Genomic DNA, 17866 nt, shown 5'->3' on the forward strand with positions numbered 1-17866 from the left:
TTTTTTATGGATTTTAATTTAAAAAGTTAAGTTTTTTTTTTTTTTTCTTTTTTTTTTTTTTTTAAGGAACCAATATTGTTTCAGTTTAGGTTGTCTAAATAGAATATTTGGTTAGTTAAAAGAAGATAAAATTACTACTATTTTGGGAATTATTTAAATAAATTGGTGGAAAGAGACTAGGTTTGGGATCACTGATTTCGGAATGCAATAAACTTTGCATGTTAAGTTTCTTAAATTAATAATTTGAGGAAAAAATTTGGATCTTTGAAGTGATGATCGATTATTAAATTTGGTTACATTTGAAGTAACAAAGCGTCGAACTTGTGATCTATAAATTACGTGAGAAAATTACGCCCAAAGGGGGGCTCGAACCCCCGACCACAAGGTTAAAAGCCTTGCGCTCTACCGACTGAGCTATCTGGGCAATATTGTTAAATTTTTTGGAAAATTTTCAAATTTTATACTGAATTTTTTTACAACGGATCCTCTTCCATAAAAACAAAAACAAAAAATATAAATTCAAACGTAATGGTTCATTCGCCATGGGTCATACAAAAAAAAAAATAAATAAAAAATTGAATTAAAACAAACTTTGTTCTTTTTTTATAAAACTACTTAAAAACATCTAAAAAGGTGGTTATAAAAAAAAAAAAAAACCAAGAAAAGCACACATTTAAACGAAATTTTAGTTTTTTATGGCATTTTTAAAAATGTAAAATTTTTTTTTAAAAATCAAAAAAAAAAAAAAAAAGATTGAATAAGCATAAAAAAAAAAAAGATTAAATAGGCCTTCAATTTTTTAACCCATTCACAGAATCCTCGAGAAAAAATATCTTTTACCATTGCAATTTCCAAAACGAAAGAGGAGCATTCCAACTGACAGTAAAAAAAATAAATAAAAAAATAAATATTTGGAAGGAAAAAATCAATTTGCCGAGCAATGAGTGTTTTAATTCACCAAAAAAATAATTTATTACAAATAAACAATAGATTATTCATACTATTTTCTGAGCGAAATAGATATTTCCAAGCCTATTGATAATGTCGTAAATTTATTTCTTTTTTTTTTTTCAAAAGTTTATAACCATTTTTTTTTTTTTTTTTTTTTTTTGTTAATAAGTTTTAGGTTCTATTACACTAAAAAAACAATATATAATGTCAAATTGGGAACACGGTATGTAAATAATTTATTTTTTTATTTTTATAAAATAAATATCTAACTAAATTTTATTTTTAAATTAGGTTTATGCGATTGTACTTCTGATATCAGAGTTTGTTGTATCAGTTACTTATGGCCACAAGTAAATATATATAATCATGATATTTTAAAATTGAAATATTATCATTTATCTCTGTTTTTAAAAATATTAACCAATTTTTCTCATAAAATATAAATATTAACATTTATCTTTGTTATTTCTAATGAAACCAATTTTTTGACCCCAAGCTTCAAATTATGCAACAGAGGGCTACAGTAGAGGGCAGACAGTGTGAAATCACTGATTGCATCTTCACTGCTTTATGTTTTCCATGTGTTACTTGTTTAACTCGTTCACAAATCAGAGAAAAACATGGTATAGAAGGTTCAGGTGTTATGGATTGTTTAACTGTCTGTTATTGTACCCTCTGTACCATTCACCAACAAACTATGCAACTCCAAGCTAAAGGTGAAAAACCATCAGGTTTATTCATGAACTAAATTCTTTTTTTTATTATATAATAATAATAAAAAAAAAATAAATAAATAAAAAAATATAAAAAAATTGTTAAATAATATAATTTTAGTTTTTTTTATTTTTTATTTTTTATTATTATCATTAAATATATAAAATTTTAAATATTTAATATTATTATTTATTTATATTTATTTAAAAAAAAAAAAAAAAAGATATTTATTTATTTTTTTTTTTTTCTCAATTTTTTTTTTTAAATTTTTTTAATTATTATAACTTTTATTATTATTTTTTTTTTTTTAGTTTTTTAAAATTATTGTTACATGAATTAAATATCTATGGGATTCACATTTTTCCGGATCCTGGTAAGATTTTTTTTATTTTTTTATTTAATTTTAAAATTTTATTTTATTTTTTTTTTTTTCCAATGCCTCGAAAAAAAAAAAAAAAAAAAGTTTAAAAAAAAAAATTGGTCAATCTTTTTTTTAAATAAAAAAAAAAAAAAGAATGAAAATAATTAATTCATTTGTATTTATATTTGTATTATTATTTGTATTTAATACAAATGCAATTAAATTAAGTGAAGATGAAAAGTATTCTATTGAAGAAAAACCAGAATGGTATTCAATCGATTCAAATTTTGCAGTTTCACCTGGTAAAATTTCAGATGCTTTAGGTTGGGTTAGTAATAATAATAATAATAATTTATTATTTATTTAATTATTTTAAATTAATTTTTTTTTTTTTTTAGGGATATTATAAAAATGAAATTTTAAAAGATGGTTGGGGTAAATTATATGTTGAAATGAATAAATTTATGACACCAGAAAATTCATCAATTTATTATGAAGCAACAGGTTATTTAGAAGGTTATTTAACATGGTCAACCACATGGAATTATAGTCAAGCTTATTTCCAAAATTATATGAATGGAACCAATGAGAGTGATATTCCAACACCATTAGTTGAATTTTTAAAAATCAATTATGATTGGATGACAAGTACATTCTCAAATAGAGATGAAAGTGTATATGATACACAAGTTTCAAATGTAATTTATCAATTTGAAGGTTTTGCAAGAGGTTATCAACAAGCAGCAGACTCTGATAAACAATTAACAACCCTTCAATTATTATTACTTCAATATGCTGGTGATCTTGAAGATGTTGCAGGTTATTTGGAATATGAAATGGCACAAAATAAAACCGAATATATCAACAGAGTTAAATCATTGAAAGAGATTGAAACTTTGTTTGCAGTAAAAGGTAGATGCTCAGGTTTAGTTCGTATAACACCAGACTATGGTGAATTATTCATCTCTCATACTACATGGGGTTCTTACTTTACTGCAGGTTATAGAATTTTCAAACGTATAATCATTCCAGATCCAACTGTACCAGGTAATGAAATCTTATTCGCATCATATGCTGGTGTTTTAACATCTGATGATGACTTTTTCATGATACCTTCAACTGAAATGGTTATCATTGAAACTACAAATGATATTTTAAATACTTCTCTCTATCAATATGTAACTCCAAATTCTTTATTATATTTTGTACGTTCAATAATTGCAAATCGTCTTTCAAATACTGCTCAAGAATGGACAAATAATTTTATTCAATATAATTCTGGTACTTATTCAAATCAATGGATGATTGGTAAAGTATATTTTTTAAATTTATTATTAAATTTAAAATTTTAATAATATAAATATTAATATTAATATATATATTATTTTTTTTTTTTAATGAATTTATATATTAAAATTAGTTGATTATAAATTATTTACACCATATCAACCATTACAACCAAATACATTTTGGATTATTGAACAATTACCAGGTGGTTTTATGTCGGCTGATATGACAGAGGTATTGGCATTAGGTAATTGGCCATCATTTAATAGACCATTTTTCCCAGAGATTTATGATGCAATGGGTTATAGTTATTATGAGAAATTGTATGGTGATATAATTTCATACGATTTAAATCCACGTTCAAAAATGTTTAGACGTGATGTTCCAAATGTAATGTCATTGGATGGTATGCAACAAATTATGACTCAAAACAACTATAAATCGGATCCATTCTCTGGTGGTTTCCCTGGTAATGCAATTGCTGCTCGTTATGATCTTGGTGGTGGTCCTGCTGAACCATTAAGTTGGAGTTTTATTGGTTTACATGGTGCTATCGATTCAAAGATTACCTCTTACTCTTTACTTCAACAAAATCAAGCTATCGCTATCAATGGTATGACTGTAACTCCAGATTGTCCACCTTTCACTTGGAATTCAAATTGGAGTACTGTTTCTGCTCATTATGGTTCACCCGAAACTTTTGATTTCGATTGGATATCTATTACTATTACTGATAAATAATTATAATAATTATTATAATAATAATATAATAATAATTTAAATAAAATTTAATTAATTTTATTTTTATTTTTAATTATTTTATTTTATTTTTTTTTTTTTTCAATTTCAAAAAAACTTAATTGATAATATGTTTGTCAATATATTTAAAATTAAATAACAATTTGGTTTAATAATACCAAGAAAAGATCATTAATTGTTGATAATCAAAAGTCAACTACAAACATTTTTTCAAATAAAAGATTATTATTATTATTTATTATTTTGTATGAATTTTATAAAATAAACTAATATTTTTTTAATCGAGACATAAAAAAGTAATTAAAATCAGGAATTCAAATAATATAAACCATAAAATTTATAAAATTCTAATATTTATTTATATATATTTGTTTCTTTGATTGAAATTCATTGAAAAAATTAATGAAATTTCATTAAATAAATAAATAAATAATGAATAAATAAATAAGCAAACAAACAAATAAATAAATTTAATATAATTTTTAAAAACATTTAATTCCTTTTTTTTTTTTAATTTTTTTTTTTTTTTTTTTTTTTTTTCTAAAATTAACCTGTATACAATTAATATTAGTATATTTGTTTGTAATTATAAATATAATAAAACCTTTAATAGTTTTTTTTTTTACAAGTAAAATTTATAAATACAAATTTTTTAGTTCAGAGTTGTAAAACCATTAAAATAAAACAACTTTTATTTTAGTCATTCTATTTTTTTATTTCTTTTTTATTATATTTTCAGGGGTGAAACTGGTAGAATTTTATTAATACTCTTGTATCCAAATATGGAATTGCCGATGTAATATTCGTTAAAAAATATTGTCAACAAAATTCTCTTTAAACCAAAAAAAAATGACTCATTTTCAAAGTTTTATTTGTAGTTTTTTACAGGGTCTCTAAAAGAGGGGTTGGTTTACTTTTTTTTTTTTTTTTTTTTTTTTTTTTTTTTTTTTTGTTTCAAATTTTGAATTGTATTATTACTTTTGATTAAAACATCTTTTTTGTCCAAACTTTTTTCTAAATCTTTTTTTATTTTATCGTCTGGTTCGTGATTGATGTTTATGACGTATTTGAATTGTTTTTTTTTTAATTGAGTTTTATCCACAATTTCGCTTATTTTTAGTAGGCATGTGTGTTGCTTAATATTTGTGGTGTTGTTTGTGATTTTCATTTTATTTTCTTTCTATCTTTTTTATTTTTCTTTAAAAAGTTAAAAATCTGGAAATTTTCTGATTAACTTGGGTTCCCAGGTTTTTTTTTTTTTTTTTTTTTTTTTTTTTTTTTTTTTTTTTTTTTTTTTTTTTTTTTATTTATAGAAAGTACTGAGTGAATTATTGTATTTTTTGAGATGTTTAGGAAGTTCTATTGTGTGAAGAGGTGAGTTCCATTGTCTGCTAAATTGTAATAGCTTTAGCGAGATTAGTGAGTCTAATTTATTTTGTTCTTCTGGCCGTTGCTTTGATTTGATTCTTAATGTTTTGTTTATAACCGCTTGTGTCCTGTCCCATGCAGCTCTTTGTGTTTTAATTAGTTCACGTGTTTTCAAATACGCGTAAAGGAGGTATATTTTCCATTTTATATTCATTGACTCCTTAGCATAGTGGTTTATTGTAATTGTCTCCAAAACGTTAGAAGTTAGCAGTTGGTCCAGGGTTCAACTCCCTGAGGGGTCTGTGTTTTTAAACCTAGCTGAAGTCGTAGGTTCGAATCTCTTCATTAAAATCTTAGGCTTTAATCTTATTTCCAAGCTCACTTCCAAATAGAGTAATGGTAGAAATTTTTTGGTCTTTTAAAATTTTTTTTAGGAAACAAAATAAATATATTTAAATTTAAAATAAATTAAATAAAAAAATAATAATAAAAACTATTTGATAAAAAAAAGTTATAGAAATTGTTCCTTCTATTACTAAATTAATTTTCTAATCCAAATTCCTAATATTTTCATCAAAACACAACAATTGAAATTTCTAAATAAATTTTTAAAAAAAAAAAAAAAAATTTAAGTACGTAATAATTTTTTTTCATTTATTTTTTGATTTGAAACTTTTTAATTGAAAAAATAAAAATATCTTCTGATTTTTTTTAAATTTTTTTTTTTTTTTTTTTTTTTTTTTGATTCCGAGCAAAATCCAAAAAAAAAAAAATAAAAAAACTGATCACGTAAATGGTAAAAATGAAAAAAATAAATTATCTTTTATTTATTTTTTTAATATTATTTAAATTTTGTGAAATTGAATGTACAACAAATTATGAATTTTTAACACCCAATAATAATCAATATCTATATCCATCATCAAGCGAAAATACTCAATGCGAAACAAATGTAATATATATTTTAGTAAATACAGATGATGCTCCAATGGGACAAACTACTTTAGAAGGTCAGAGTTCACCTCCCGGACTTTTTACTTGTGAAAGAAATTATATTTTTAATGATACATCTGCAGTTTTTTCAATAAAATCCAAAAAAATTGATGTGGGTAATCTTGGAATTCCATTTTATTTAACCAAAAATGGCATACTTCCCTTTTCTTTTATAACTGATATTACATTTAATTGTACTTGTATGTATAGCTATTTTATTGTTATTATTATAAATTATTAAATTTTATTCATTTATTAATTTATTTATTTTAGTACCAAATATTGAAAGTTTAACATTTATACAATCAGAATTAAAATATGTAAATTCAAAATTTGAATCATTATTTCAAATTACAGGATTTGGTGAAATTTTTACACAAGTCAAAAATATAAAAGTCAAATTTGGAAATGATATTCCAACAACTTTCACAAAATTATCACAATCACCTTATTATTTATTAACGATTGAATATCCAGATATTTCAAAGAATATAATATCAGATTGGGTAGTTTCAGTTTATTTTCAAAATAATGTTAAAAATATAATATTAACTACAAATTTTGTTCAAGGCTCAGCTGGGTTATTTAATTTAAATGTATCTCCAAAATCAAGTTCAAAATTTGCAATTTACACAAACCCATCTATGAAATATTTTTTATTATCTCAACCAGTATCAGCATTTTATTTCTTGTATGCTTTTTCAGGTAATAAGCTTCAACCTCAACCAATATGCTCGCATGGTACAATTTCAAATTCAACATGTTTTATGAATTTTAGAAATGATATTTTACTTTTCAATTCACCAAAAACTCAACCTAATAGTACATCTTATGGTTTATTTATACCAAATGGTAATAGTTATACTTCATTCTCTCAAGGTAGTTATAAATCAAATGAATTATTATTAATTGGTTCAAGTGACTATGACGATTTAAGTTTTTTTAATTATAATACTTTCTCTATTCATTTTAATTCAAATTATTCATCCATTTCAAATTGTCCTTCAATTATCTATTTAAAAATTTCTGATGGTTTATATATTATAAAAGAATTTGAATTTCCATATGGTTATAGTTGGGGTGATTATAATAATACTTCTTATAGAATCTCTCTCCCATCAACTCCTTTTTTTTCAATTAATTTTAATTTTACTTTAGAAACTATCAATCAATTACATAGTTTAAATCAACAAATTTTTTGTATGTAATTTAAATTATTTATATATTATTATTTTTAAATTAATATTAATATATTTTTTTTTTTTTTTTTTTTTTTTTTTTTTTTATATATATATAGCAAATGATATATACCCACCAAAAATTTTAAATTATAATATAGAATTTTTACTTGGCACAACAGTTGGAATATCATTAACAACTACAGATTATTATAATTCAACAGAACAATCAACAGGTATTAGAATGATTTATATTTGTAAAAAAGTTTTTAGTTTAGAATCTTTAATTTCAAAAGAAAATAATATTGAAAAATGGTTTTTAGTTCATGATACTTTAGATTGTCCATTTTATTCATCAGATTTTTCAATATCTGTTATTGATTTTGCAGGAAATTCAAAAAAAATTAAATTTGGTGATTATATTGAATCAAATTTAACTTCAAATATTTTATTCGTTTATCCTCTTGATATTTTTTGGTCAGGTAATTATTATTATTATTTCATTTTTTTAATTATTAATTAATTATAAATTATAAATTATTATTTATTAATTATTAATTATTATTATTTTTTTTTTTTAAAAAAAAAAAAAAAGTTTATGATGAAATGAATGTATCATTTAAATATTCAAATTTAAATGTTACAAATCAATCATTTATAAATAAGATTATTATTAATATACCAAAACTAAATAATTTTGGAAATATTATTGGACTTCCATTTGAAATTAAATATACAGATTATAGAATTGAAAAAGGTATTGCATCATATAATTCAAAATCAAAATTATTTGAAGGTTTATTTTTTGTACCTGCAAATTTAAAAACTGGTCAAGTTTATTATGAATTGAAATTACCAACTTCAACTATTGGTTTATTATATAAAAGTGGTGCTAATGGTAATTTTAATGTTACATCAAATGGTAAGTTATTTATTATTTATTAAATTTAATTTATTAAAATTATTAAAATTATTAAATTATTAAATTTTTTTTTTTTTTTTTTTTTTTTTTTTTTTTTTTTTTTAAAAAAAAAAAAGCATTTGATTCATTTGGACCAACTATAAAATCAATTATTAAATATCCAAATGAATCAAATTTAATTAATAGTAATAGTTCAACATTAATTGGATTTAAAATTTTAGTTGAAGAACAATTAAACGGAATTGATGATGGTTATGTAATTATTAGAGGATCAATTGATAAATCAATTTATAATTTTTCATTATCAATTTCAAATGCTGTTATTGGAGGTACACCATTATTAAGTGAATATGAATTATTTATTGATTTTAATAGTTCAATATGTATAAGTCAAAATTATACAATATCAGAGATTTATTTAAGAGATACTCAAGGTTGGTCCACTAGTTTTATTACAACACCAAATCAACCGCCACAATTCCAAGCTTTACATCCATTTATTCAAATGAATAGTTGGCCTGAAAAAATGTTAGAAATACAAGTACTTTGTCAAACTATACCAATCGTTTATGAAAAACAAAGTTTACTTGGCTTTAATATCACACCAAAAACTATCAATATTTTTGGATTACCATCTGAAAGAACTGTGACCTATGATTTTATAATTGAAGATTCCAATGGTATTAAAAAAGGACAAGATGTTTATATTTATGTTACTACAACTGAATTAGATGTAATTAGAAAAAAAGCTACAATCATCAAGATTTCAAATACATTCCATCATTTCCAATGTAATTTCACGTTTCCATGGGGTTTTGGTGGTTTTAATAATAACTATAGTAGTTCAATTTATGGTTTCATTAATAATAATGGTAAATTTAATGGTTTTTCTCAAAAAGATATTGGTGCCACCTTTACAGATTATGTTACTACTGGTAAAACAATTAGTTTCCCAAGTAATCCTATAATTTTAAGTACATCTGGTGTTATTGGTTCTGATAGTAATACTACATTTAATATCATTGGTAGAAACTTATCAAAAGTTAAAAAAATTAAAGCAATCTACCAACAAAATGAATATTACTTTCCAATAATTTCAATAACAAGTCAAAAAATAACAACATCAAATAATGCATCGTTACCTCAAATGCAATTATCACTAGTATATGATAATGGTGCTGATGTTGATATTACCTCTGAATCTATTAATGTAGTTAGTGAACTAATGTTAACACCAAAACAACCATATGTACCAATAATAACACCAACTCCTTCACCAACTCCTTCACCAACTCAACCACCAACTCAACCACCAACAAATCCTCCTCAAAAATGTTTAGGTACTCCAGAATGTGGTGGTATATTACAAGGATCATGTAAATCTGGTGGTTGTATTTGTATTTTACCATGGACTGGTAATGATTGTTCATCTAAAATTATTGAAGTTGAACCAAAAGTTGATGAGAATGAACCTTCTTCATCAATTATTATTGATAATAATAATAATAATAATAATAATAAAACAACATCAAGTTATTCAGGTTCAATTGCAATAGTTTCAGTTAGAGAAATTAATTCAGCTAGTAATGCAATTATTAATGAATTTCAATTTAAAGAATGGAATAAAACTATATTAAGTGATGATGATATTTCAACTAAACATTCCTATTCTACGTCATTTAAAAGAAATTCATCTTTATTAAATCCAACTAATATTACCACAATTTTAGAAATCTTTAAAAAAGAAACACCAATTTCATTTGCAAATCAAAATTTTACAATGTTAAAATCTTCAATTAAATATACAATCACTTTAGATTCTTATGATTTTTCAACTAAGATTTCAAATCTTCAAGTGATAATGTCAGCATCGATTCAATCATCTCAAACTGATGATATTTGTTCAAAGAAAGAATTCGGTGATTCAATTTCAGATTATTCAAATTATGTTAAAATTCAAGTTGATACTTATTCACTTTATGGTAAATTTATAAAGAGAGGTATTATAGATTCTGAAATTATTAATATTCAAAATGATTTATTAGATGAATCAATGAATACAATTTCAAAATCAAATTCTCAACAATCTTTTATTGGTATAACAATTCCAATGTTTACTAATACTGTACTTTTAGATCCTGGTAAGTTTTATTTTTTTTTTTTTTTTTTTTAAAATATTAAATTAATTTCTTTTTTTTTTTTTTTTTTTTAAAATATAAATAGATTTTTCAGTTTTATTAGATACTAGAAATAATGGTGATGAGAATTCAATTTGTTCTAAATCAAAAGATTCAGGTTTATCAAAAACTCAATTAATTGGTATTATTATTGGTTCGGTTGTATTTGGTATTCTTATTATTATTATTGGTATATTATTCGCTTCCAGAAATTCAACAAAAGCAAAAATTTTAGTTCATAAATTAAAAACTTTTAAAAAATCATAATTTAAAAAAAAAAGAAAGAATTAATAAAAAAAACAAAAATTGTAATAGAATATATTTATTTAACTTTTTTTTTTTTTTTTTTTTTTTTTTAAAAAACAATAAAATATTTTATTTATATAAAAATTTTAATATTATTTAAATTAAAATCATTATTTGTTAATAAAATTCTTTTTTTATCAATAAAAATATTATGAAATTCATTTGGTATTTTTAATTGTGTGTGTAATAAATTTTGAGTATCCATTATAATGAATTCAAAGTTAATATTTGGATAATTTGAAAAGTAACTTGAAAAAGCATTAAATGGTAAAAACAATGAATTAAAATCCATTATACCAATTAATCTATGACTACTAAAATAAAATTGAATTTGAATTGTTTTCAATGTTTTTGAATGATAATCTAATAAAGTTTTTAAAAATGAAAATTCATACCAAAATGGTGTAATTGGTGATTCTTTTGAAAATTTAATACAAATAAATTCTAATGATGATGATGATAAAGTTGAACCATTATTTATTTCATCATAATTATAATTACCATTAATTGCTAAATGATTAATTAAATCATTATAATTAATAATTTGATAAGCAGTACCAATATGATAGCCAGCTGAACTAATATTATTATAACCTATATAATTTGAAATGATTAATCTTTTTAAATTTACCATTCTTGGTGGATATATTAAATAATTCCTTTCAGTGTAACAACTATTGAAACTATTTAAATTTGTACCATTAATATAATCTCTTGATAGTTTAGTTTCTTTAGTTTGTTGAATATCACAATCAATTCTTAATTCTTCAACTCTTGAAAATTGGTCACTAATATTATTCCATTCTAAATATCTAATTGATTCATAATCAATAAATAATGGTGGTTCATTCAATAATGAAAATGATAAATTAATTTTATTAAACCATTGAATTGGGTATCTATTTATTATCTTTCTAAATACTTTAAACCATTGTTTATTAATTAATGATAAATTAATATTAATTTTAATTGGTGTAAAATAATTATCATTATTATTATCATTATAATTATTATTATTAAAATATTTATTATAAATTATTAAATCTATAATTTTTGATAATAAAACATTGTCTAAATTAAATTGAAAATTCATTGGTGGTAATGGTAATGATGGATCTGTTGTTGTTGTTGTTGTTATTGTTCCAACAACATTATCATTAATTGATAATTCTCTATTAACATTAATAATTTCATAATCATATCTTTTTGAAGAATATTGAAATGGTTTTTTAATTAATATTTCAGATGAATACTCTTTTAATATGCTTTTGAATATTTTTAAAAATAATTTTTGATTTTCATTTAATTGAATTTTATCAACAATTTGAAACTGTTTATCCCAATCATAATCAATGTTTTTAGCAATTGAAATAATTGTATCAATTTTAATTCTTAATATTTTTTTTTTATTTTTATAATTATTTATAAATTGGTTTAACTAGTTTTTTTATTTTTTTATTATTTTATTTTATAGGAAATAAATAGAAAATTAATATTATTTTTATTTTTTTAAAAATAATAAAAAAAAAAAAACTTACTCTATTATCATTTAAAATTTGAAAAATTAAATTAAAATTTGATTTTAAATTTAAAAATAAAGATAAATAATTTAATAAATTAAAAACTTGAATTGATGAATCAAAGAATATATCAATTATATATTTTGAATAATCATCATTACAAATATAATGAGAGAATTTATGTTGATGATAAATTATAAAATAAGCTGCACTAAAATATCTAATTGATGGTATTGACTCTTTTTGTTTCAATAAATTGAATATTCTAATTGACTCATCATATGATATTACACCAGAGTTTTTAAATATATCAACCAAATATTCTTTGATTTGATTTGTAACAATTGGATTATCGTTTAAATATTTTAAAACTATAGGTAAATGATTACCTGTTAATTTATGTTGAAAATGAGTGAATGAAAATTTAACTTCATTAAATTCCTCTATGGTTGGATATCTTTTTTTTAAATATTCAAATTGTTGTCTATTATAGAATAATTTACTATATTCATTATTTTCTTTTAAATATTTAATTTCTTCTTCTTCTTTTATAGTTTCATTCATTTTAATCAAAATGTAAAAAAAAAAATTTCTATTAACAAAAAAAAAAAAAAAAAAAAGTTCAAAATCCAAAAAAAAAAAAAAAATAATAAAAAAAAAAAAATAATAAAAAAAAAAAAAAAATCTTTTTTGACAGAGTGTTTATAAATAATTTAATCGACAAAGAGAAAATAAATTTTTTATTTTAAATATTAAAGTATATAATTTATTCGAGATCAAAACCATTACAGGTCTTTTCAGCTTCACATTGAGCCATAGCAATTTCATGATCAATGAAAAGTTGAGCCATTTCTGATTCAGTAACATTGAATGGACCGAGTGGTCTTGAATCAGTGAGAGATGTAACAGTTGCTGTGATAAGGAAATGATCACTCCAACCACATGATGATCCACCAGTGAGAACGTGACAAATAGTTGGTGATGCATCAATAATCATCATACCAGCTAAAAAATAAAATAAAATTTTAAATAAAAAAAATAAAAGTTAGGAATAATGAATCAGTAATTATTAATTTTTTAAAATAATACTTTACCATCTTGTTCAACCCACATGGCTGGCTATTTTTTATAAATTGAAAAAAATAAAAAAAAAATATAGATTAGTAAATGTTTTGGAGAGATTTAAAAAAAAAAAAAAAAAAAAAAAAAAAAAAAAAAAAAAAAAAAAAAAAAAAAATCCATACACCAGCATCATAAATTTGGGCTTTAACACATTTACCACTTCTGCAAAGATTTAAATATTTACCACAACCAAAACGTTGACTATCTGTAATATTTTATTTCCAAATTAGTATAAATTTTTTTTTTTTTTTTTTTTTTTTTTTTTTTTTTTTTTACCAAGATTTTGAAAACTTACCAGCTGTGAAATAGAGAGCACCACTACATGATGGCTATTTATAAAAAAAATTAGTATATTTTATTACAACGAATTTAAAACTATTATTTAATACTTACAACTGGACCACAAGCACTTGTGCTAAAGGATTGGGAGATGGAAAAAAAAAAAAAAAAATAAAAAAAAAATAAAAAATTAGTTTGTGTTATTTTTAGATACCAATAGAATAAAAATAAAATTACCTTCCACAGAAATCAGTTAAATAATATTGGTTATTTGGTGAAGTTGAACAACACATGTTACCATAACATGGTTTTGCTAAAAATAAAATAAAAGTGTAAGTTTATAATTAATAAATAAAAAAATAACTAAAATAATATAATTATTATTATTGTTATTATTATTATTATTATTATAACATACGACAACTGTAACCATAAGCAAATCCGATAATAACGGCTAAAACAAGTAAAAAGAAAGCAATTCTCATTGTTGATGTGTATTTTGAATAAAAAATTAATAATGAAAAAAAAAAAAAAAAAGTGAAATTTAACAAGTTTTAAAATTTTAAAAATAAAAAAATAAAATTGAAAAAAAAAAAATAAGATATTTTCACCAGGCACGAATTGATATTTTGGTGTTAGGGTAAATTATAAAAAATCTCCAAAATTTAAACCTGTTCACTTCAATCAAAAACATTATCAAAATTTTAAAAAAAAAAAAAAAAAAATTTAATGGGGTAATAGTTTTTTTATTTTCCCAAATCCTACTATTTCCTTTTTTTTTATTTTATTAATAAAACCTTCAATTTTAAACTAATAATAAAAAAAAAAAAAAAATTAAATTTTTATAAAAGTTTATTGATTAAATTTAAAATAAATTTTTATTTAAATACTAAAGTGTATAATTTATTCGAGATCAAAACCATTACAGGTCTTTTCAGCTTCACATTGAGCCATAGCAATTTCGTGGTCAATGAAAAGTTGATCCATTTCTTCTTCAGTAACATTGAATGGACCGAGTGGTCTTGAATCAGTGAGAGAAGTAACAGTGGCAGTAATTTCAAATTTATCACTCCAACCACATGATGATCCACCAGTGAGTTCGTGACAAATAGTTGGTGATGCATCAATAATCATCTTACCAGCTAAAAAATAAAATAAAATTTTTTAAAAATAAATAATTGAATAATTTGTTAGATTTTTTCAAAATTTGGAAATAAAAATAATAAAAACAATAATAATAATAATAATAATAAATAAATACCATCTTTTTCAACCCATTCAGCTGGCTATATATATTAAAAAATTTTTTTTAGAATTTGGGGTGAGCAATAAAAAAAAAAATACATTAAAAAATTAAGAAATACATACACCAGCATCATAAACCTTGGCTTTAACACATTTCTTTCCTCTGCAAAGATTTAAATGTTTACCACAACCAAAACGTTGACTATCTGTAATATTTATTTTTAAAAATTAGCACTTTTTTTTTTAATACAAAACAATAGGTAAATTAAAACTTACCAGCTGTGAAATAGAGTTTACCACTGCAAGATGGCTAATTAAAAAAAAAAAAAAAAAAAAGTTTTTTTAAAATTAAAATAAAGTTAAAAAAAATAAATGTGTATATATTATCTGCGTACCTTTGGACCACAAGCACTTGTGCTAAAAAAAAAAAAAAAAAAAAAAAAAAAAAAAAAAATTAATACTAATTTTTTCTAAAAAAAAAAAAAAAAAAACATACCTTCCACAGAAATCAGTTAAATAATATTTATGATCTGGTGATGTTGAACAACACATGTTACCATAACATGGTTTTGCTATATTAAAAAAAAAAAAAAAATAATATATATATTAATACTAAACCTTTTGTTTTTAATTAAATTAATTATTATAACATACGACAACTGTAACCATAAGCTAATCCAACAATTATGGATAAAATAAGTAAAAAGAAAGCAATTCTCATTTTAAACCAATATAGAAATAAAATAAATAAAAAAAATAAAAGGAAAAAAAATATTAGCCCAATAAAGTTTAAAAATAAAAATAAAAAATTAAAAAAAAAAAAAAAAAAAATGGATTTTAAAATTTACCAGGATACCGCAAAGATATTTTTTCATTTTTTCCACTTTTTTTTTTTATATTTTCATTTTTTTTTTATTTTTTTATTTTTTATTTTTTTTTATTATTTTAAAAATAGAAAAATTCCCATTATGATGACATAACCAATGACAATGAAAAAAAAAAATAAAAAAAAAAATAAAAAAATAAAAAAAATTGAAAATTAATTATGTAAAAATAAATTTTTTATTTAAATATTAAAGTATATAATTTATTCGAGATCAAAACCATTACAGGTCTTTTCAGCTTCACATTGAGCCATAGCAATTTCGTGGTCAATGAAAAGTTGAGCTTTTTCTTCTTCAGTAACATTGAATGGACCGAGTGGTCTTGAATCAGTGAGAGAAGTAACAGTGGCAGTAATTTCAAATTTATCACTCCAACCACATGATGATCCACCAGTGAGAACGTGACAAATAGTTGGTGATGCATCAATAATCATCATACCAGCTAAAAAATAAATATTAAAAAAAAAAAAATAAAAAAAATTGATTAGATTTTGTTTGGAAATAATAAAAAAAAAAATAATAATAATAATAATTTAATCAATTTTACCATCTTGTTCAACCCACATAGCTGGCTATTTATTTAAAAATAAAAATTTTAATATATTAGTATTTGGAATAAGAAAAAAAATAAAAAATAATAATAATACATACACCAGCATCATAAATTTGAGCTTTAACACATTTGCTACCTCTGCAAAGATTTAAATGTTTACCACAACCAAAACGTTGACTATCTGTAATATTATATATATATTTATTGAGAATTAGTTTATTGATTTCCCAAAAAAAATAGAAATAAAATAAGAAATACTTACCAGCTGTGAAATAGAGAGCACCACTGCATGATGGCTAATTATGATATTAAAATTTTAAACGAGTAAAATATTAATTAATATTAGTATTAATTTATTAATATTAAAATAATATTAAAAAAATACATACAACTGGACCACAAGCGCTTGTGCTATAAAAATATAAAAAAAGATAAAAAAAAGTTAGTTTTTAAATTGGAAATCTAAAAATAATATTAAAAAAAAAAAAAAAAAAAAAAAAAAAAAAAAAAAATACCTTCCACAGAAATCAGTTAAATAATATTTGTTACCTGGTGAGGTTGAACAACACATGTTACCATAACATGGTTTTGCTGTAAAAGAATAAAAATGATTTGGAGTGTTAATAAAATCTATTTTTTCTTTTTTTTTTTTTTTTTATTTAAAAAATGATTAAATCAACATACGACAACTGTAACCATAAGCGTATCCGATGATAACAGCTAAAATAAGTAAAAAGAAAGAAATTCTCATTGTTTTAAAATGTATATAGGGAATAGTAAAAGTGAATATAAGAAAAAAAAAAAAAAAAAAAATATGAAATTTATTCACTGTATTAAAATGAAAATAAAAAAAAATAAAAATTAAAATTTAAAAACGAATTATTTTGACCAGGCCCTGCAAAGATATTTTTTTCTTTTTTTCTGAAAGTAATAGGTTTTTATTTTTTTTTAATTTTAAGAAAAATGGGACATCCCATTTTGATTTATTTTATTTTTTATTTTATTTTTTAAAACCCATCAAAAAAAAAAAAAAAAAAAAAAGGTGGGAACCTGGTATTTATTTATTTTTAATTTTTTTTTTATTTTCTTATTTTTAAAATCTAAAACTTGAATAATAATTTTTTAAAAAAAAAAAAGAAGGGTATGATTATATATTTAATTTATTTATTCATTTATTTATCACCAAGTTTATTTTTATACTTAATAATTTCATCCATTGAATCTTTATGAATTCCTTCTAAAATTTG

General features: G+C 21.4%; 8 protein-coding genes and 2 non-coding genes across 10 annotated transcripts in view; 4 read left to right on the top strand and 6 right to left on the bottom strand.

Annotated features, from left to right (window-relative positions):
* Positions 1 to 351: 351 nt before the first annotated feature.
* tRNA-Lys-UUU-8 lies at positions 352 to 424 on the bottom strand. Its single transcript has one exon. It is a non-coding gene; the product is annotated as a tRNA-Lys (tRNA).
* A 731-nt stretch (positions 425 to 1155) lies between these two features.
* Positions 1156 to 1699, top strand: DDB_G0275243 (hypothetical protein; the record flags this gene model as incomplete). The annotated part of the gene is made up of 3 exons (XM_638643.1): positions 1156 to 1174; positions 1243 to 1301; positions 1448 to 1699. The coding sequence occupies 3 exons, from the start codon at positions 1156 to 1158 to the stop codon at positions 1697 to 1699; spliced, it is 330 nt and encodes a 109-aa protein (XP_643735.1).
* A 481-nt stretch (positions 1700 to 2180) lies between these two features.
* plbF (phospholipase B-like protein) lies at positions 2181 to 4054 on the top strand (the record flags this gene model as incomplete). The annotated part of the gene is made up of 3 exons (XM_638644.1): positions 2181 to 2354; positions 2425 to 3334; positions 3447 to 4054. The coding sequence occupies 3 exons, from the start codon at positions 2181 to 2183 to the stop codon at positions 4052 to 4054; spliced, it is 1692 nt and encodes a 563-aa protein (XP_643736.1).
* Positions 4055 to 5655: 1601 nt separating this feature from the next.
* tRNA-Trp-CCA-6 lies at positions 5656 to 5742 on the top strand. Its single transcript has one exon. It is a non-coding gene; the product is annotated as a tRNA-Trp (tRNA).
* A 500-nt stretch (positions 5743 to 6242) lies between these two features.
* Positions 6243 to 10977, top strand: DDB_G0275245 (hypothetical protein; the record flags this gene model as incomplete). The annotated part of the gene is made up of 6 exons (XM_638645.1): positions 6243 to 6633; positions 6707 to 7633; positions 7731 to 8093; positions 8207 to 8533; positions 8650 to 10674; positions 10757 to 10977. The coding sequence occupies 6 exons, from the start codon at positions 6243 to 6245 to the stop codon at positions 10975 to 10977; spliced, it is 4254 nt and encodes a 1417-aa protein (XP_643737.1).
* A 112-nt stretch (positions 10978 to 11089) lies between these two features.
* DDB_G0275247 (hypothetical protein) lies at positions 11090 to 13100 on the bottom strand (the record flags this gene model as incomplete). The annotated part of the gene is made up of 2 exons (XM_638646.1): positions 11090 to 12454; positions 12555 to 13100. The coding sequence occupies 2 exons, from the start codon at positions 13098 to 13100 to the stop codon at positions 11090 to 11092; spliced, it is 1911 nt and encodes a 636-aa protein (XP_643738.1).
* Positions 13101 to 13302: 202 nt separating this feature from the next.
* alyA (hypothetical protein) lies at positions 13303 to 14422 on the bottom strand (the record flags this gene model as incomplete). The annotated part of the gene is made up of 7 exons (XM_638647.1): positions 13303 to 13541; positions 13631 to 13655; positions 13781 to 13863; positions 13954 to 13987; positions 14052 to 14073; positions 14175 to 14250; positions 14356 to 14422. The coding sequence occupies 7 exons, from the start codon at positions 14420 to 14422 to the stop codon at positions 13303 to 13305; spliced, it is 546 nt and encodes a 181-aa protein (XP_643739.1).
* Positions 14423 to 14840: 418 nt separating this feature from the next.
* alyC (hypothetical protein) lies at positions 14841 to 15903 on the bottom strand (the record flags this gene model as incomplete). The annotated part of the gene is made up of 7 exons (XM_638648.1): positions 14841 to 15079; positions 15199 to 15223; positions 15306 to 15388; positions 15459 to 15492; positions 15578 to 15599; positions 15679 to 15754; positions 15837 to 15903. 7 exons carry the CDS (start codon positions 15901 to 15903, stop codon positions 14841 to 14843), a joined length of 546 nt encoding a protein of 181 aa, XP_643740.1.
* A 366-nt stretch (positions 15904 to 16269) lies between these two features.
* On the bottom strand, positions 16270 to 17370 carry alyB (hypothetical protein; the record flags this gene model as incomplete). The annotated part of the gene is made up of 7 exons (XM_638649.1): positions 16270 to 16508; positions 16614 to 16638; positions 16718 to 16800; positions 16882 to 16915; positions 17009 to 17030; positions 17135 to 17210; positions 17304 to 17370. The coding sequence occupies 7 exons, from the start codon at positions 17368 to 17370 to the stop codon at positions 16270 to 16272; spliced, it is 546 nt and encodes a 181-aa protein (XP_643741.1).
* Positions 17371 to 17791: 421 nt separating this feature from the next.
* Positions 17792 to 17866, bottom strand: part of DDB_G0275215 (ankyrin repeat-containing protein) — a gene marked incomplete at both ends in the record, with an annotated part of 2076 nt that continues 2001 nt past the window's right edge. Inside the window, one exon of the mRNA XM_638650.2 lies at positions 17792 to 17866. This exon is cut by the window's right edge and continues 2001 nt beyond it. Within this exon, the coding sequence (XP_643742.2) occupies positions 17792 to 17866 (75 nt within the window).

Source organism: Dictyostelium discoideum (genome assembly GCF_000004695.1).
Source record: "Dictyostelium discoideum AX4 chromosome 2 chromosome, whole genome shotgun sequence".
Classification (NCBI taxonomy): domain Eukaryota; phylum Evosea; class Eumycetozoa; order Dictyosteliales; family Dictyosteliaceae; genus Dictyostelium; species Dictyostelium discoideum.